This window comes from Phalacrocorax carbo, chromosome 7 (assembly GCF_963921805.1).
Source record: "Phalacrocorax carbo chromosome 7, bPhaCar2.1, whole genome shotgun sequence".
Taxonomy (NCBI): Eukaryota; Metazoa; Chordata; class Aves; order Suliformes; family Phalacrocoracidae; genus Phalacrocorax; species Phalacrocorax carbo.
Window position 1 is genome coordinate 15,492,551 of NC_087519.1, and position 21,579 is coordinate 15,514,129.

At 38.8% G+C, this 21,579-nt stretch overlaps 1 protein-coding gene across 1 annotated transcript in view; it reads right to left on the bottom strand.

Moving 5' to 3' along the window:
- Positions 1–1,208: 1,208 nt before the first annotated feature.
- Positions 1,209–21,579, bottom strand: part of PRTG (protogenin) — a 95,998-nt gene continuing 75,627 nt past the window's right edge. Inside the window, 9 exon segments of the mRNA XM_064456461.1 lie at positions 1,209–5,349; positions 6,439–6,543; positions 7,540–7,705; positions 8,616–8,736; positions 9,908–10,090; positions 13,734–13,904; positions 15,226–15,353; positions 17,066–17,252; positions 17,785–17,880. Of these exon segments, the coding sequence (XP_064312531.1) occupies positions 4,960–5,349; positions 6,439–6,543; positions 7,540–7,705; positions 8,616–8,736; positions 9,908–10,090; positions 13,734–13,904; positions 15,226–15,353; positions 17,066–17,252; positions 17,785–17,880 (1,547 nt within the window). The 3' untranslated portion in view covers positions 1,209–4,959.

A 21,579-nucleotide genomic window follows, 5' to 3' on the forward strand; every position in this document is an offset into this window, starting at 1 on the left:
TTAACAGAAAGTGATTTGGTTTTGGACTTGTACTAAAGACTAGTATTTTTTGAAACACATGTTCCAAAATATACCGTTACAGAAATAATATATTTTTAACTTATGTTATTAAATAAAGGCTCTCAGTACTTCCTGCAGACAGGCAAATTCCTCCGCTTTAGAAACTCTTGCTATTAGCAGAGCTGCGGTTGCAGCAACAAGCGTTCAACAATTTTTCAAGCTAAGAATTACCTCTTTAGCAATTACTAGGTGTAATTCTGCTTTCAGTTTTACCAAAATAACTTCAGTAAATTGATTTCTGTGAAATACCACCAGAGTTTACGCCTGTGCAGCTCTCTTCAGTTGGTGTGAATGAGATTTTTGGCTAAATATGGATTGCTCTAGAAAACCTACCAACATTCCCCATGGTAGGAGATGGGACTTTTCCCTGCGTGAACTTCATTCTGTAACAAATAAAATCAGCAAGAGCTCCTGGACTTAGGGCTTACAAATCTGCGCAGAGTAACATGTTACTGAGACCCAGCAGCCCATGGTAACTATTCTTGTGCACACTCAGGTTGCAACAAAGGGTACATCATTCCACTGGACTTAGTTTGCAATGAAAAAGAGGTAAACTGACTTGAAATACTCAGTCTTCACTGCAGGCTGAGACCAGATGCATGGAGACTTACAGTGGGCCTCTTGTACATGGTAATTTGTTATCTTACAAAAATCCATTTGCCAATGGGAGTTTTAACCACAAAGGAATTCTGTCCTTTAAAAATAATAATACTGTGATGGTTTAAAAAACAAACAAAGAGCTGATTTTGTCTCTCCCAGACCATGCAAACTTAAATCAAAATCAATTCTCCCATTGGCTTAAAAAGAAACAGGGTAAGGACCATGATTTGAATAAGGCAAACAAGACTTAGCTCATAGTCTAAAGCAAGGGGATATAACCACAGAGGGAATGAGCTATGAAAAATAATTAAAAACAGGTAAAGAACTCTTTTGATAGTCTTTTCTGTTAAAATCTCCTAAGTTACAGAGAAGATGCACAGCTAATACAGGAAATGAGTAAAAGTATATGGAGACTTTTCGCGTTTCTCTTACAAAAGCAGAGATATTTAAAAAAAAATCAACTGATAGGCCCTATTCTACATAGCATACACATTCCCAGTTCTCATTAGATAACATATAAAAAGTATTCTCATCATTCAGGAGTTAAATATGAAGAAACTACACAGTTGTAACTGTGGGCAGATTGAGGGTTAGGTTTTGGATCCAGGTCCTGCAGAACAGGCATTGCTGTTGCAATTGAAGGGCAGAGTCCTCACTTGGAAACACAATTAGCACAGTAAGCCAGTTTCAAGATGCTTTTCAAGTCACAGCAACTTTAAACATTTTTGCTTTCTTTTTAAAGTACAAGGGTTGCATATACACTCATTACACCAGCCATGGCTCTTTAGTTCTTAATATACTTAAACAAAATCAATTAGCATAGTGTAACACTAAATTCCACATTTATGTTCATCTTCCAGAACATATTTAGTAAAATTCATAATTAAACAATGATTTTTTTTTCCCTCCAGGACCCAGTTTCTACAGACATAACCAAGGAAAAAAATACTGGAAAACCTGAAACCATTCTGCCTGCAAATGGATTGAACAAAATCTGCGTATGAAAAATTGATTTCCTTAGACAGCCACAGGTATAAACATTTAAGAAAATTACTATCTGTAATATCATATCTGTAATTACATGCCTTGGTTTCAAGGATATGAAGCATTTCAACTTTGAGCCCAATTTTGCACTGTTCCAATCACAAAGGATTGAGTCTGCTATTGAGTTCAATAGAGAAAGTATCAACTTCTGCACAATTTTTCTGGAGACTCCTTTGCTTACATTGGTGGAGCTTCCAATCATAGGACAAATTTTCCCTCACAAAATCTTGTGCTATATTAGTAATAGGTCATGATTTTTGAGGATAACATTTTTTGTTCTGTGGTAATCATGACTTTGTGACAAAGTAAAGGGAAGCACATGAATGTAGACTGGGTTCTGGAGAAACTTATTCTATTTGGTTAACATAAAAATAAGGAAAAAGACAGAATAATTAACATCTAACTAAGCTTGCCTATATGCTGAGGTAACCTTAAATATCTTTGGTTTTCTTTATTTGCTGATAAAAAGTACCTTAATAAAACCTTAAGTGATGAACAGAGGTCTGGATGGACTGCTTTCTAATCACTGAATACTTTCACCTCTGGCTATTGAAGTTAGAGCATCTATATTAGACTGACAAGTTTTATAAGTCTCTTTTTCTCATATTATCCATGGGTTAAACTACACAGTGGATGTCTGGAAGAAAAAGTTTAGGACTTAAAGTATTTACCTCTAATGAAGGTCATAAAATTACATCCGATTATCAATACTTACAGCAAACAAGTCTTTGGAGGAGCAAACAGTTACCATCTGCATATCAACTCTTTCTGAATGAAACTAACAAAAGAGGCTACTCTGAAAGATGGAGCGTGAAACTTCATGCTACAGTTACACATTCTTAATCTAGTTTTGATTAATTCACACTTTTCCTAACTAAAAAGAGTACTCTGCTGTACACTAAACATTCTGCCTGACAAGACCAAAAATAAATCTTTGGTGAAAACGTTTTCTTTTTCTTCAGCAAGTAGATTAAACAACTATTTAAAAATTTTTTTTTTACTACTGTATTGTTGATCAACTACATGCTGGAGAAAAAAAAATTACACTAGGAAGTCTTTGGAGATATCTGCTGGTATTATAATAACTTTCTTTAAAGGCTCTTGTTTCAACAAGGTAGTTAAAATTGTAGAAGAATACAACTCATCTATGCAATCAACTACTACACTCAAGAAGCCCTATTGTTTTTTGTTAGTAACTACTTATACAATAAGATGTATTCAGCTCTTCAAACCTACAGCTTTTAACTAGTTCAATTATTTTTGGACAATATGTGGCTTCCTTCTCTTCTACAGAAAAGTCTTTGGTACAAGATTAGTTTTAAAGCATTTGAATCACACTGTTATAAAAAGGTGAATGTGTACTGTCTGGTTCAGAACTAGCAAACAGTTACAACGTAAAGAACTACAGTAACTAGAGGCCAATTCATCAACACAAAACAGACATAAGAGTAGGGCTTATTGACGACTTCTGACCACCTTTTGATACATGAGGAATGATACAAAAGTCAGCCTGGCCTACTGTAAGGGTGACACCTTACTTGGCCCCAGTGAAGTCAATGGGAGTTCTGACAGACTTAAATAGAGCCAGGAGTTCCTATGGTTGCTTTCTCACAACATTACATTTTAAACTTTTTTATTTTTTAAGTAAAAACATATGCTTTTTTTTTTTTTTTTTTTCTAAAGTAAAACATGTAAAGAGGAGGACTGGAGAAGAGGACTGGATATAGATACAGGCAAGTTCATAACATTGGATGATTCCAACCTCCTCCTTCTCTCTCCCTCTCTCCTATTAAAAAACAAAACATGATACCCTGTCAGTTTGCTCCACGTTTCTGTGAGGCAGCTCAAAAGTAACAAACTGTTCCCTGAGTACAGGAAAAAACAACAACAAACAACCCCAAAAAATACTAGAAGAACTCTTAATAGAGGTAGTATAAAACAGGAATTGCATGGGTTCAAGGCAGTAGCAGTACTCACCTCTTCCAACAGACTCTTCAGCTAAAGCTCTGGCTTTTTTTTCTCTCTCATGGTAGCCTAATCAGAGTTTTAGACTGGCATGTGGGTAAAGTCACTCCCTGAGCTAAAATTCCTGGCTAACAGCACACTAGGTGAAGGCAAGGAGCAGGGTTGCGTTCTAACAGCAGCTCATACTATGATCCCAGCAGTGCTTTTCAGCACTCAAAGCTGGGTAAAAAGAACTACTAACTCATGATACAGTTTACTTAAAACATCCAAGAAGGATTTAAGGCATCTTTCTGTACTCAAAGCAACTTTATGAATACTAAAAAGGCATAAGGCAAATCAGTAATTTCATAATATATAATGCAAGGCACCATTACTAAGAAGTACTGCAATACTCAGCATTATTGTCTATTCCATGATGCACAGGCAGAGCCAAACTGTTTAGAAATGCTGAATATGTTTTCATCTTGCCATGCTTTTTAGCATTAACTGTCAATAAAGGGGCAACATCTGTCACTGTGGGGAACCTACCACATCCCAGAGCCTACATCCTGTCAGCAGTTGTTGGCACAAATTTCTGGGGGAAAGGCACTGTCCTAGGCATACTGGGGTCATAAGAAATCAAGAGGTACAAAAGATGTCATGTGGCTGTATACGTGGAAGCACCAACTCCAGTTTTCCCCGTTTTTAACATCCTCTATGTCAACCACATTAAATACTACATTTTATACTCTGAGGCTTCCTTCTTTTTAAAGACAGAGCTTCAGCTAAACAATCTTGTTCACCTACCTATACAACTCCCTGATCACTGAGTGCACACGTGTGCATGCACACACACACACACTCTACACACAACTGAAAACAACAAAAAAAGAAACAAAAAATAAAACAAGACTATTAGGAAGTATCATCAGTTCCATAGCTGAGACCAGCTAGAACACAAATGAGGTAAAGCAGTCATCATTCAGAGTTCACCTCTCGGCAAACTGAGGTAGATAGTCAGCAAAAGGGCCAAGCCTTCCCTTTGCTCCAGTGACATATTTTTTAACTTTACTCAGAAATCTTCACTGTCCTTTCACATTTGTTAACCACTAAACATTCAAAATGAGTGAGTTTTAAAAAACAAACAGAAACCCAAAACAAACAAAAAAAGAAAAAAAAGAGAAAAAACATTCAACAGAAATATGGGATCACCTGCTAGGTTAGTCAGGCTTTCCACAGTAGAACTTTGGCTCCCTGTTCATTGTCCTTCGAACAGACAAACACTGCATACGCTGTGTGGCCCTAAGGATGTCAGTTTTGCACCGCAGAGTGTATCTGAAGAGGTGAGGTAGGAGTCTGGTCAGTAGCAAATGGCAGAGGAGACTTTGTGCAGTTATTTATGACAGGGCTCATTATGCTTGTACCCAAGTCACTGCTTACAAAAGGGCTGGTAGTGGGAGGGGTGGCACTTGTCACAGAGGAGAGATGTATCTCGTTGTTGGACTCATGAGAAAATCTTCCAGAGTCACCAGTCTCGTGGCTTCCTTCACTGTTGGCTGAATGCTCCGTATCAGCAACAATACTGAATGGCACCTGGAAATTACACTGCTGGCCAGGAGAGCTGGGGGAGTCATCCTCACTGATCAGCACAGTGGTGCCTGGCTGATACAGACACACCGCCTGGACAAATCTTCTCTGAGGCTACACAGAAAGCAGAGAGAAAAAGGTTGATCAGCCTCTGAAAAGCTGAGCCATAATTCAACTTTTTACCACATTTCCTATCTCCTATTCCGCTGGAGTGCCTCTAACAACATTGGCTCTAACAATCTGGGCTTTCCTACAGGAGGTTAAAAAGACTCAATCTCAAGTCTTGCTCATATTTTTCCATAATAGATGTAATAATCCCTTCTAGCTAAGCATGGCTTCTCAAGAATGATTTAACTGGAGAGACCTGAATGGTATTTTAAAAACATACTTGAAAGAGTTCTTTCCTATCTCTTCATGCATATTCTTTAAGAATTACTCCTTGGGTGGTAGCAAATATTTTGCTTAGAGACATCAGAAATATGCAGCTGCTTCTGGAAAAGTTTTGGAATACGAATTTACCACACAGATATCAATACTTCCTATTCCTTAAACATACAAGAGCACAATACAAGTTACAATTCCATGAACATTAGTTAGATGCCCCATAGGTGTGAATTTGCATTATAATGTTCAGGATTTGGTTTAACACTTCAGTTTTAAACTGTTACTTTTCTCATCCGAAGAGCAAATGTGTCCAGAGCAACAATTTCAGAAGGCGGATCATTCTACTCAGATTCTCAATTTCTTCAGTACTTTGGGTAAATAATTTCATTTCCTTCCTTTGGCTTCTCTTCAGCAAACAAAGTTTTAGCTGCCAAGGTAGGAGGGGATTTCTTTATATTTTTATATTTTTTCATTTATAAATACATATTTAATTTGTATTTATATGAAGCCTCTGCAGATGTAGTACTGTAGATGCTATGCACAGACCCAGTACACAGGAATCCTTCTGCTCACAGATATGAGAACACAGGCAAAGCAAGAAAGCAACCAATTACAATATCTGACAACTTGGGCCAGGAAATGAAACTTCTATAAGACTTTACTACAAGGTAGAACACTACCAACCTTAACACAACTGAAACTATCCAATTAGAACTTAGACCTCTAATTATGCTTTTCCATAAATGGTAAACTACATATCTTTGCAAACACAGGATCTTACAGTAAAGATTGCGCATCTCAACCCATTAGACCAATTACCTCCTCAGTCTTCACCTTCTTAGTGTCTTGGAAGAACAGCCACCTTTTCTTGCAGTTAGCCTTTGTGACAGGCCCATAGCTGTTAATAATCAGATCAGATCCCCCCTACAATAGAGGGAGACACACAGACATTTATTTTGGCAAACTAAATTTCTAAGATATTTGAAAATATTTTTCTATACCTACCTATTGGCTCCATACTGAAAAGGAAGACAAATGAAGTCTCTGTGCTCAGTCCTATGTTTGTGGTCTGGTACTCATCTACTGTGCGAGACAAGTCAAGACCAGATCCACTCTGATCTGGCAAGCACAGAGGCCAGACCCAACAGCTATAATACTCCAAACACACAGCAAAATATTCCAGCCACTCCTCTTGCTCTACTATTTTGAGTGTGACCATTCATAGAAAACATGTCTGTGCCTGTACTGGGGTCCATATCCATTTCCTGGCTCTTGCATATATCCTCAGCAAGCAGCTCCATTCGAGTCTGCAGTGTGTACAGACCAAGCCTTAAATCAGCATGTCTGCATGCAAAAGTAAGGCCAATGTGGTTTTGTCACACTAGACTCCTGGACTGTAAGATCCTACATATCCACTAATACACCCTGCCATCTAGATTAATTTATATTTTGACCAAATATGAGTTCATAATATGTAACATTGTCTTACCAGTAAATACACAGAAAGATAATATTTTCTTTAATACCTCCTTAGTGCCATATTCGACTAGATCATGCACAGGCACTTGCTGAGCTAGGTGCTGACAAGGACTCTCTCAACTATCTCCTTGGACTAGCAGAGGCCATCTATCAGTCCTAAGTCTATGGAGCTTTTATCCTTGGATGCTGTGCCACAGCCAAACTCTGCAGTCTGCAGAGTACAGTATAAGACAAGCGTATCGAATCAGATCTCTAGCTGAACTTTAAGAGGAGTCTTGAAAATTTTACCCTGGATTGCCAAACTTGTGCTTACCCCATTTAAAAAAAATCCTGCTGTGGATTTGTAGTGTACATATTTTACTTCTGATAAGGACTCAGATGTTATAGCAGTGAATTCTAAAGAAAGGTCTCTGGTCTGAGAGTGAGTAAAGCTCACAGTACCTTAGCATCAATGAAGCTGTTTCCCACTATCATCGGCAATAGGGATTCTTCATTCTCTGCCATTCCTTCAATACTCTTCTCCACCTCATTAGCACTGGCTAATGAGATGCTGGTATGTGACAGCTGGTCAGTGCTTTGCTGCACAGGTTTAGGAGCAGATGTTTTCCTACACAATGTTAAGCAGGAATAAAATTGACCCACAGGAAGGAAATACAAAAAAATCAAGGATGAACTTCACAGCTATTATTAATCAGGTAACACTGGTATATTCTTGGCATTTACATTTTGCTATATGATACTCTTAACTCTCATGGAATTTAAATGTTATTGCTTGTGACAAAATAACATCTGCTTCCAGTTAATCATACACAGTACAAGCAGACAGAAATTGCCATGATTAGTAATATTACTTGGAGGAAGTAACCACTAATGATATTAAGACCTTTCTACCATGCTATACAGAGACTATCTCCCAATCCATATTTTTTCCTGTATGTATGCTAAAAAGCCCTTGTTACTAAAACACACTTTCAGACAGTTTTTTAATTTGTTATTCCAATTAACTTATATTTGTTCCAATCCCAAAGTTACAGGCAGAGCCACTGGGACAGTTTATGCCCCATAGCAGCCGATAACAAGACCAACAGATGGTGGCTTGCACTACTGCAAAGAAATTGCATTACGGAACTGCTTTATGTCAGAGTTCCTCTTGTCCAGCAACACCAGAGGGATAAAGCCTTGCAAACCAGGTCTGGGCAGGCTGGAGTGTTAAGCAGGAGGAGCAGATGATGTAAAGCAGCATGCTTATCTGACTCAAAAGGGTTTTCTAATTTGGAAACATGCCTCAGCTAGTTGTCAAAGCACCACTGACTCACTCTGTGGGTTCTCCCTTCTTTACATAGGAGAAGGGACTCAGGTAGAGTAGGAAGAGCCAACAAAGTGCTTTGTTTCCACTGCAGGTAAGAATAGGTGAAGAGGCAGAATATTTCCGAGAACTTAGCACTTGTGGAGAAGGTGGCATGTCCCAAGAATCAGTGCACTGAGAAAGAGCTCAGTCTTCAAGAATAAAAACATACCTGGCTTTACTGCGATAAATTAAGATCAGGATGCAGATAAGGATGCAGGTCAAGGCTATACAAACCCCAACAACAATGCCAGTCATTGATTTCTGGTCCAGATGGTAATAGTCAGAATATGCTATAGCAGAAAAGATAGAAAGGCTGAGTAAATAAGAAGACTCACCCTCTGCTCCCTGTCAGGAAATTAATAGGGTTACAGTCACAACCACAGAGACAAATGCTTCCTTTTAATCAGATTTCCAGACCTTCTCTGTCATACATTTTTGACACTTTTGAAAATAAAACTTGTAGACCAAAGAGAAGTATATGCTGTCCTGGTGTGGGAAGGGACAGCCTCTTTGGTGACCTACAACATAGACCAGAGGAGCTCTCTCCAACCCCTTCCTTACAGGGTGCTACTGTAAGGGAAGCTTACAAAGGCAAAAGGCTTGGAGAATTCCACCTATTGTCACCTAGGAGGGTTCACTTTGGTTTATGCTTTGATGTGTACCATATGTCTATACCATATGTCTATTAATGTAATCCTGAGGGCATGACTCTATTTGCTTATTCAGGCCTAAAATAAAACTGAATTCCAGGAAAAAAGAAAACCCAAGCAAGAAAAATCCCTGTGTTTTAATCATAATCCAATGTGTAGCAATCAAGGAAAGGTTAAAAGGTTCATTTACCTGCATAATTACTAGCCCTTGTCTCCCCAAATAGCTTTAAAATCTGTAACAAGTCAGCAAGATAAATGCTCTTCTATGTCAAAGGCAATGTGCTCTTCTATACTTGTATGGAGAAACCACTGATGTTACCTTAATTTCCACAAGGTAACGCGTAGTTTTCGCCAAAAAGCTGCAGGTGGGGCTGACTGCTTTGGTGAAAACAGATGCTGGTATATTCCTGATTGACAGGTTGATTTGTGTTGCTGGAATACCAGGAACCAGCAAATTTCAACATTTTTATCTGAGATGCCATCTTATCTCTGCTGGGCTGTCTGATTCTATCTGACCCATTACTACTGGTATCTCAAGCCAATAAAGGACTTAAAGGAAGTGCCTTAAAAGAGTGGGTGCAAAGTTGACATTGATGTAAAATTCAAAACAGTAATGTATTCTCATTTGAAAGGCAAGCTTACAACTTCCGAGCAAAAGAATTAAACTAGTTCTGAGGTGAACTGAGATAAAAATTACAACTGCCTCACATAAAACACAACAGTTTACCCAGAAAGCAGTTACAAGCTAAAACAAACAGGGATCTTTTTTCCTGATACTTGTGACAGCAGTAATCAAAACATTGCTACTGACTTGTGGAATCTCCCAAATCCAAGCGTTTGGGTCTCTGATTGGACTCTGATGTCTCCTTTGGCAGGACAGCAAGTTCTACTGCATTTGAGAAGGGACCTTCTCCCACTTCATTGGAGGCTGCTATTTTGACCAAGTAGATGTTTCCCGCTACAAGGTTTTCCAGCAAAGCCATGGTCATTGCTCCTATAAAAAGATTTGATACACAGTTCCAGTTAGACAAAATCTATTGGAACAGACTGAGGTTTAGGCAGTAGGACTGACACTTCCTTTCCAATACCACCTCCAAGTTTTGTTTGAGGACTGTGATCACCTTCATACATTCTACCCTGCACATACAGGGTACAGAATGAATGCTGGGGTTTCCTGCTGGCCCATTCTATCCTTTCCCTCCATACTACTTGAACACAGCACACTGTGAAGAGCCAGTATAGTTTAAAACCAAGAGTCAAGTATTGTCTACAATACACAGCATACTAACCCTAAATCTAGCGCTAGCTGCATGTCAGTGTGACAGCGTGTACGTTGTGATCCTACCTTTGAGGAGATGCTCCAAGCATTAACCAGACTTTCAGGCAGAGAAAGCAAAATGTTAGACATCTCTCATACACTTACCTATGTGCCTCTCCTAGATCCACATACCTAGATCCTAGTACCATGAATGTGAATGAAAATTGTCATAACAAAATAATTCAGGTTCAGTTTATCAAGTTTCAGGTCTAGTTGGTAAAATGAACAGGACAGATTTGGAAGAGTACGTTATACCATGCTTTATAAAATAAAATTAAATCCTATTGAGATGTGTGTAGGCTTCCTTGATTACTGGGCACCTAAGCTGTGCTACCAAAAATATTACAGAAAATCTCTCTCTCACATGTTAAGGATTCACTTCCTAAAATCCCTAAAGGTAGGAAAAACAGATTAAGAACATAAATAGGATTCACTTGCATTGTCCTTAGACAGGCAAAACTCCTATCGAAGTCACTAAGAGCTTTGCAGACTGCAGTCTGCTGCTTAAAATTCCGATTCCTTTCAAAAATGCCTGTGCTTCTTCCTACCATAGAAATATATTGCTTTTCTTTCCCTAAATAGTGGCAATTACAGGACCAAGTCTATCACTTGTTCTCTTTCATATATTCTGTTCACTCTCTCAGACTTAAGTCTAAATTTCAACCTTTCAAGTCTGTTTCTGAAGTCAGAATTTAGAATATCATGGGAGTATACAAAATATAAGGTTGTTTTGTTGAGAGAAAAGATTATACATTTGGCAAAAAGGGAAGCTACTTCAAAAGCTGTTTCAGCTCTTCCATAAAAACCACCCATTAGCTGAAAGTATTTGAAGTAAAATGTAAGGTATCTGTAACCAAAGGAGCTGTAATACTTAGCACCAGCAAGGGCGAAAGGTCACATCTCAATATTACAGGCTCTTTCCCACCAAATCCTTTCAAATCTACTGCATTGCTAAAGCAAGTAAGCACTTTGTACTGATTTACTGCACACCAAGTGCATAAAGGCTGTAACTTCTGATCCACTTTAAGAGAAGGAAGAAAAAGGGAGGAGGTGGCTGGAAGATAACTCACATCATGAATCAGCAACAAACTGCAGTTACATTTTCTAATTCTGCCATGCCTAACACAAGCTCAGTCAAATTAGAGGGATTTGGTTTTTAAGTTGGTGGATTGGTAGAAATTTTAATGCATAAACTAAAACCCATGCTAGGACTTTTATAGGTGGTAGGGCTGGTTTGTGGGATTTTTATTTTGTTTTGGTCGGGTTTTAAATTTTTTTTTGGGGGTGGGGGGTTGTCTTTGGAGGTATGGGAAAGGAATGGGGTTAAAATTTCACAAATAATCTGCAGAACAAGTTTAGCATCAAGACAAAGCAATGCTATTTATTGTATAGAGTTAGCTGATCTTATCAGAATAAATGCAATAAAAAACCCAAACCCTGCTTCTACTACCTATGAAGGGACTGTCACGGGACTATCACAATATTAGCCCAATTTACTTCTACATACTAATTTTCTTCCACAAACTTTTTCATCTGCACTTTAACTAAGAGCATTATAGATTGTCCTAAGGTGTCAAGATGCCCAAATTCCATGCCATGCCTCAAACCCTAATATATCTGTCAAAATACAAAATTAGCTACTCTAACATTGATGGACATAGTAATACACCAAGATTTATAGCTCTCCATTTGCTCATTCCCTCCAGCACTTTCAGTATGGGAACACAAGAAAATGTTTATTGCTGTTGCCACCCCCTTATCCAAAATATCCAGGATAAAATCCTATCTGAGATGCCATTCAGTTTCACAGCCACAGCTGAGCTGAAGTATGTACCTGAAAGCAATTCAGCCACTTTGCTGCACAGAACAAATACAGCATATCATCACCAGAATTACAAGATTTATTCTTCAAATATATGCTCTCTGTGAATTTAAGTCTACTGGGCTTTTTACTGAGTAAAAATAATATTAAATTGGTCCTTTAACATGGCAACTTTACATCACTGTTTCTTTCAACAATTTAATGGGACAACTTTATATCACTGTTTCTTTGAACAATTTTAATAGTGAAAAACCATGGGCTTCATCTTCCACCATAGTTAGACCTCACTGATATTTCAAAGACTAGTTCTTTTTCACAAGTTTTGCTTAAGATTAATAGTAATTTTACTGTTATTCTTCACAGCTGACCATTCTATTGGAGGCCAGCCTGACAAACACCATTCTGCTCCAGCAAAGACAAAGCGGCCCTGCCACCTTGCAAAACAGCTGTTGGTCCTTCATCCTCTCTTCAGGAGCGGCGCAAAGGGCAACCATCACCTTTGAAATAAAACAGTTCACTCTCACTGATGGCAAAACCAATTGTCCTCTGTGAGTGTATACTCATTAAGTTTTATGAATTTTCTTCACAGAGAATGTAAAGCCTTACTCTGCTGACAACCAAGGTTTCAACCATGAAACAGCACAGAACAACAAAATGACGACTCTTCCTGGACAATCCTTTTAAATAAGCTACTCAAGCACATGACATTACTCTGTAACACTGGGCCTCCCTCTCAGTTTAATATGTTATTAGAATATTACCTATTCTGAACTGCATCTGTCTATTTTGAATACCAACTGAACAGTAAACGCCTTTTTCTTTTTTTTCTGCCAATAGCAGAAATCTATTCTTGGTGCAGCTCTTCAAATTGTAGTATTGTTCTGGAAAGTGCCTATAAAAATTTAGACTGTATCTACATCTAATCACACAGATGTGACTGCAGTTCATATACACCCTACCTGAGTTACTGTCTGATTAGCTAGCTGGGGCTCAGCAGCAGAATAGAGCCAGAGAGTTCAACTGAATTTGTAGAGCAATTTACTGGGAGTAGGGGACAGTTCATTAAGCAAACTGAGCTAACTGGATTGGCAGTGATCAAGAGAAACATAAACCCGCACGGCCGCATTTATAAGTTTATTTCTGGAGAGTAAGGCATCTCAGAGACTTCAAATTTGAAAGAATGAGTTTACCATCACAATCACGGTTACAACAGAACTAAGATGGATGTAATAGGATTTATGAGACTTTTTGGTTCACATGCACACACTGAGCTCTGAAGCAACACAGACAGCCCCTCTCCCCTCACCTTCTGAGTATTAATTGGTTTTTAATAGTTTCATCACAGCCATAGGAATAATTCTAAACTAATTATAATTTTTATGTGAACATTTACATTAATTCCTTTCTTATTGCAGTCCAAGGGACCTGAAAGCAACAAAGCATTTTATAAGTAGCATCATTGTTTGTCCAGTTCATATGTTTATGATTTTAGTTTACCTTCTCTGTGCAACACTTGCCATTCCCCAGCAATCCAAGACTTCCTGGATGCATAGAGGATAGTATATCGTGTAACAACTGTTTCAGGATCATCAGGTGGCTTCCAGGAAACCAAAGCAGTATCATCCTCTATCAAAGTCACCTTCACTCCTATTGGAGGGCCAGATGGTGCTGTGAGAACAGTAACACAATGCTATTAGGCTAACTGTCCTGGTTTCAACTGGGATAGAGTTAAATTTCTTCGTAGTAGCTAGTATGGGGCTATGTTTTGGAGTTTTGCTGGAAACAGCAGTGATAATGTGGAGATGTTTTAGTTGTTGCTAAGTAGCAGTTACACTGGTCAAGGACTTTTTCAGCTCCCCGTGCTCTGCCAGGTGCACAAGAAGCTGGGAGGGGACACAGATGGGACAGGTGACCCAAACTGACCAATGGGATATTCCATACCATATGACGTCATGCTCAGTATATAAAGCTGGGGAAGAAGAAGGAAGGGGGGACATTGGGAGTGATGGTGGTTGTCTTCCCAAGCAACCGTTATGTGTGATGGAGGCCTGTTTTCCTGGAGATGGCTGAACTCCTGCCTACCCATGGGAAGGAGTGAATGAATTCCTTGTTTTGCTTTGCTTCTGCGTGCAGTTTTTGCTTTACCTATTAAACTGTCCTTATCTCAAACCATGAGTTACCTCACTTTTACTCTTCCAATTCTCTCCCCAGTCCCACCAGGGGGGAGTGAGCAAGCGGCTGCGTGGTGCTTGGTTGCTGACTGGGGCTAAACCACGACACTAACCTAATCTACATGCAATTAAATTGCTCAGAGAGAAACTGATGTGTAGACCTAATGGCTACTGCTACATCCCAGATAAACAACATACAAAAAACCCCACATACTGCTCCTCAAAAGAAACTCTCCCATTACCTCTGATCTGGTCAACAGCTTAGATTTTGTAACAGCAAATTTCATACTTTTCCTTCAACTCCAGAAGGAAACAAGTTACTGACAAACATATCATTACCCTGTGAACAGCTACATCCCAAACATTGCAGTGCTGAGAACATCAAACCGAAGTTTTTGATTTTCACTGACCAAGGTGACAGAAAAGCAAGCCAGCAGCTAGGGTAGGAGATGTGTAATATTCTTAGTTTCTAAAACTTCTGGGGTTTAAAATACATTTTCCATAATGCCTATGAATCAGCCATGCCTCTTAAATTTTTTCTTCGAGTTATTCCCATTCAGTGGTTGATAATGGTGTAAGTATATCACATTCTATATAAAAATTGTTGCTGATTTAGGTAGATTTTGAAAAATAATTTCACAGTTCCAAAACAAGGATTTTCCTGACAGCATTTTTCTCTCTCTCACTGAGAAGAGCAATCTCAGAGGAAAGTATTTCTCTCTCCTACAGACAGCTTAAAATTAATAGGTAATTTTTCAGGCCATTTGGTTTACAGAGTTTTCTTTTTAGAGCCATGTGGCCCCCTCCTAGTGCCTTACCTTCTGGAAGGGTAGTATGGTAGACTACTGGACTCCAGGGACTGGAGAGCTGGTCCACATGCAGCCGAACTGCAAATTCATACATGGTTTTTGGCTCAAGACCTTGAACTAACATATGAGTCTCTGACCTGTACAGATGAAGGAAAAAAATAAATTTAACAACAGCAGTTGACTCAAAGATCCCAAACTCATATGATATCTCTTAGTTATTTTGAGTAGATTCTCACTGTCAGTTCAACAGAGGACAAACCAGTTCAAGTCCAGACATGCGGTCCATCTGCACTGTCTAGCTGAAAGTGTAATTGTACTAACCCTGGAGGTCTCTGGAGGATATTATGTCTGCTGTCAGTTGACTTGAGCTCAAGTTTTTATAAAGGTTGTTTGGACAGCTGATACACAAGCAAGTCCAAGAATACTGTTGCCCAGATCACCAGTAGGTATCCCAAACCTAGCTCTTTCCCCATTTGTCCATACGACACCATGCTTCAAGCTGGAGTAACTCAAACTACAATCAGCACCACAGCTGAAAAGCCACATGCTGTTGGCTCCATCAGCTATTCCTGGATCTGCTTCTCAGTTCACACGGCAGACATAGGCTATGTGTGCAACTTCCCCTTCCACTTATGGCCTCTATCACCTCATGTTTAGAGGATCTCTGTAGAATATGAATGTTCCCTACTTATCTTGTAGTCATATTTGGTAATTTCTTAACTGTAAAATTGATTATATTAATTGTAATATTGCAGTTTAATATTTGATCACACAGTCAATTGTAGACATTCTGCTTCATTTTGATTCTGGGTGCGGGGGGAAATCTTTCATATACACCAGGGTTATTCTGGGTGTTAATATCCAAGTCAAGACTAAATCTCAATTTAAAATGTTGTTACTCTACAGATATTGCTTTATCTCATTTAGTATTTTCACCTTCCATACTGCAAAGGCAGTCACTGATATTTGCAATAGTCTCATCCTATCACAAAAAGCAGCATTCATTGCTATGCTCCATATTACTCCCTAAGAATTTTACATGGTGATTATACATGGTGTCTAATTGTCAAGTACAGAATTATACAGCAGGGGATGTGCTCTTTGAAGGGAAAACCATCAACATTAGGATGGAAACTATCTTTTAAGACAGCATTTTTCTTATTTAGAAGGCTTGAGTGAACCCAAGTATCCAGGGAACTGTGCACATATGGATTCCCTCAACAGCACCATGGTGCCCAGTACAGGCAGTCCCAATGGAGCAAAGACTTATGCTCTCACATCACCTGGGCAAAGAGTTGAACACCAAGCCTAGGCAGAATTTCTTCCCCATTCTACCTTTCTGTGGCTCATGCATTGCTCCTCTGAAAAGCAAGCTGTAGCTTCTACTCAGCATTCTCCTGGCAGGGTGCCACACACTCAGGGATGTGGCGTTCCCACAATAACATGATCAACCGCTCAAAACTCAAAAAATCTTGTTTCTAGTCTTAAAATCAGCCACTGGACTAAGTCCCATCTTTACCCAGACAAGCTACCTACAAAATAGGTATTCTCTTTTGTTTGGTTGAAGAAGAGCTTAAAATTAAATTCAACTTGGACAGCTATTAAAAATTCAAGAGCTCATCCAGGGATCCAACACAAGGATCACAGGTAGAGAATTAAGCTGTTCTACAAACACACCTTAAATAACCCAAGAAACAGAACTAGCAGCCACTAGGCAAACACACAGTCCTCTAAGGGAGATAAAAGTTATTAGAGTAAAAGGTAGTTAAGAGAGAGCAGGAAGAGTAGAATTCGAGTGGGAAGGATCTGGAAATGGGAAACCAAGACTTATTAGTAGCACTGCACTTACGTTTGAAGGTAGAGAACCAGAGAAGCGTTCTGCAGCCCCACTGGGTTGCAGCGGATTGTGTAGTTAATGACCTGTGCAGATGTAAAGGCAGGCTTTCCCCAGTGAAGGTAGATAGAAGATGAAGTGTTAGCTTTGGCATAGAGGTGGTGAGGAGGTGGTGGCGGTGGCACCATACGATCACGGACAGCTGTTTAAACAAAAAAAGACCATGAATTATTTAATGAACTTGATACAGATACTGGTAAGCTTAAGAAACAGGTCTGAGTCCACAGGTTTTGATTCAAATCTGCCGCTACCCAGTACTACCTGGTATTCAGAGCCACGAATCTGGTTCAAGCTATTAAGGATCCCTTCTAACCCAATACATGTTGCATATTACTTCTATAGTCCCACTTGTTTAGTCAAAAAAAAGTCAAAACTATAAACAGAGACAAGGGAGAGAGGGAAATCTCTCATAAGATACATGATACGTCACTGGCTAGTTGGATTATCTGGATCACCAGGGGAGGAAATGGTGCTTAGTAGCTATCTTGTTTCCTCCTGAACACAGAAGACTGTCTCAGGTGCAGGATGACTAGGACAGTATTTGTCACAGATATGATCTTTCTGGTTCTCTGTTTGACACTGATTGATTATTTATAGGTTAAAAAACACAGAGCTGCTGGGACCTTGACACAGCTCAGCTCTTAATAAATTCTTCATGCACCTACAACACTTACAGACACATCCTGGAGTGCTGACTGTTTGATCTGCTTGATAACCTTCTTCCATAATGTTATATGCCAGCAGCCTTACATGATACTTTCTTCTAGGATCTGCACAAAGAAAAGGAATAATTAGACTCAAGAAAAAAAAAAAGGAATTTCAGATTTCTACAGATAGTGAGATAATTCCATTCTCCTGCAAGTTTGGTTCAAAACTTGCCTGCTACAATCAGCAGACTAATGAACTGGCTGGATGCCTGGAAGCCTGTCTTTTCTCCAGCTCTGCAAATTTCACTGAATCTTTGCCCAGACTGTGCTAGAATCAGTCACATATCTCCCAGTCTTGCTTCCAACAGCCTGAAACCAAAGTTTGTAACAGAAATCAGCAGGAGTAGGATATATATCACGTTTCTATCTGTAACAAAATCATACCTTCACAGCTACAGAGCTAGATTTAATAGTATTATTCAGCATATTGAAAGTGCTTTCAGTCTATAATAAAAATTTGTTAAAACAAATAGCATGAGATCCACAGAAACCAACATTTATTTCTGGATAAGCAGGCTGTAATGAAAAAGGGCAATGAAAGCAAAGGCAGGAAGACAGGACCCAGCAAAGAAATGGGACATGTTTTGGTTCCAGGTTCTGAGAGAAGATACACTGAAACAGAAGTGACTGTTAATAATGCCTTTGACCCACAACTTCCTCTTCCATGTGTTTGCTTGAAAGCTGCTTCTGGCATTCTTAAAGGGTCACTGTTCCGAGTTTGAAGGGTCTCCCTGTTTCCCTTTCTCTGGCCATGTCTTTGGGTACCCATATTGCAGTTTGCTGCTTCTCTCAGTTTTGTTAGTGATACACTCGCCTTGATGCAAGTGAAAGTTACTACAGAGAAATGAGTTTGAAAGGGCCCTTGAGCCTTCTGTAAGTGGAGATGGTGTGGGGTACCCACAGGTGGTTAGGAGTGCAAACCAACAGGATGGCTACACTGCTTCTCTGCAGCATACTCCCTTGTGATGGTATTTGCAAGAAATCCTGTCCATATAATGATGATTTGCAAGGTGGTGGCACCTGCTGCTAGTACATACAAGCTCTTCTGTGTTCAGCTAAACTTCACCCCAGTACTGATGTAGATATTAGGACATCCTCCTCTTCTATTGACATGAACTCTTTCTATTCAGATTTTCAGAAAGTCTAGGCAGATGGTATATAACTGCGCTCATCTTGTTTCTTTCCTCCTTGCCCTAAAATACCATCATATTATTCCTCTCAAAATAACGTCTCCTCTTTCTCATTTTAGCTGAGATTTGACAAGGGTTCTCTTGTGAAGTAAACAGGAACACAAATCCCTGACATTTCTTCACCAGAAATAGGACTTTTGTTTACATCAGATCTTTAGCTCCCTCTGCAGTCTCTGCACCAGCAATACAGTCTTAACAACTTGATTTGACATTTCTGTAAAGACATTGTAGTAATTTCATAAAAATACATTTTGTAAAGTCTTTTCACATTTCTTTTGAAATAGTCAGTCTTTTTGTGCTGTGGTTACCAACATCAGCTTTAAATGAGATATTGCTAGGTAGAGTATCTCTTTATCTCTGTATCTTTATTTTTAAAAGACTATTTTACCAAAATCTAAATATAGGTGCAAAGGAAATGGGGCTCTTAAATTTTAATTACAGTGTTTCTTTCATGTGTTTAACACTAGTGGTAGAATAGGCAAGAGGAGCCCATTCCCATTTTTCAAATACACTTTCACATCACAAGTAGTCAATATAAATAACAGAATGTGAAAAAGTTTTTTTTAAACCAGAGTAAAATTTTCATTTGCTTTGAAGTTGTTTTTTTTTCAGTTTACAGTATCACTTTAGCAACTGACAACATCAGTTGTTCCTAGCCAACAAATTACAGTCAGAGAAAAGATGGACAAAAACACATTGAATAACCTTAAGCATGTGATAAAAGAAAATACCTAATTTTAATATTGAAAATTCAGAAAGATAGTGAGATATTATATGTAAATCATTGCAATCTCTGCAAAATTTGTAATAAACAAAGACATGTGAAGGGAAGGTGCATTTAAAAACATTCAGCCCAACCAAAAGGGTAACTGCACTTCAAAAGTACCAAGTGATTTGAATACACCAAAATCAAGATGTAGTGACTTATTGAGGCTAATTACAGCATGCTTCTCAGAAAAGGTGAAATATATATAACCTGTGGTAGGAAGACATATTTAGCCCATAACTGAAATATTCAGAAACAAAGCCAAAATTAAAAAGAGGCCATCAAGACCTCTTTAAGACCTCATTAGGATTACACTTCGGAGGTTGTTACTATAATTGATTCTCCTATCCATTCTTAGAAAGAAAACTGAATTCAGGTACTATTTAGCAGACCCTTGAACAGATTCCACATAAACAGGTGGCACCCAACCTGCCAAGTGTCACACTCTATCTTTTTCTTTACAAAAGTTCCTGCAGAAGAGACACCTGCTGCATTTCCGCAAGACACAGGATGACGGACATGACAATTTATCATCCTGCCAAGCACCTTCAAAAACTGTGTGCCCTTTGAAAATGGTCACCCAGAACTGATCATCTTCACTGTGAAATGAATAGCAGCTAAGGTCTAGTGCCCTGATGAGCTGAATGAGGAGCCTGTGAGGTCTGTTTATTCTCACTGCTTTTAAACAAAAAAAAAAAACCAAACCCTGAATTCCTCATTAACACTTGATTGGGGAGGACAGGAAGAGTAATGGTATGTGGAAGAAACGCAAAAATATAACTCCCACAAAAAAAAATTCAAATGTCTTTGAGAAAAACACATTTTAAAAATCTTATTTTAAGTGTCTTCAACGCTCTACATTAAGAAAAAGCACAATATTGAATACCATTCATCTTACTCTTGTTTGATGCAAGAAGTTTCAAAAAGAATTATCTTTTTATAGAAGAACCTGTTTAAAAATAAAGTCTCTCAACTAGTCTCTGCCATCTACAAAACAAGGTTATTTTCTCTTCAAGACATCATGGTTCAACTGGTAGCAAGCCTAGTTTAACCCAAAAGCGATTATCAGAATTTTTAAGCTGTCACACATTACTGCTTCTTTGGTTGAAAAACCATCTGCTGCTATCTGTAATTGAAACAGCAGCTGAGGAGGGCTGCATTATGTACTGGCCTAGAAAAGCCTAAATGTTACAGTAATCTAAAAAGAAGAATATAAAAGAATTTTAAAGATTACTGAGCAGCGAAAGAAACTGATGTGAAACTTGCTTCACAGATTCCACGTATAACATTCAAAGTGCCTGCTGAGATGCTGTCCCACATTGATCATGATATGGCTTCACCATATGCAAAACAATATAATCGACAGCCAAAGATCTGCCTCCAGTTCCAACAGGTGCTTGCACACCACTTGTTTTATGAAGTGGTGGGAAATATTTTGTCTGAAGTAGCCTCTGTTCAGAATATTTTTGACAATTGTTAGTTTCATTTACAGGCTTATGACGATTTACTCCTCAATGGAAATCCCAGTACAAACTTGGCATGAACACTTCCATCTGTTCATCAGCTGGATCAAACATTCAAAGCCAGACATATCTTCAGAGAGCGAACAAACTTCAGGAGCTTTCTTATCTTTAACCAGCATAGGTATCCTGAATAGTTTACACATAAATCACTGATAAAAGATTGGGGATAGCATGGCCACCTGGGGGGCTAACAGTCTCAAATTTAATATATGCCATCCATGCACATTATACAGCAACAGGAGGCTTGAGAGGGTCAGACAACAGGAAGGCAAGTATTGAGGCC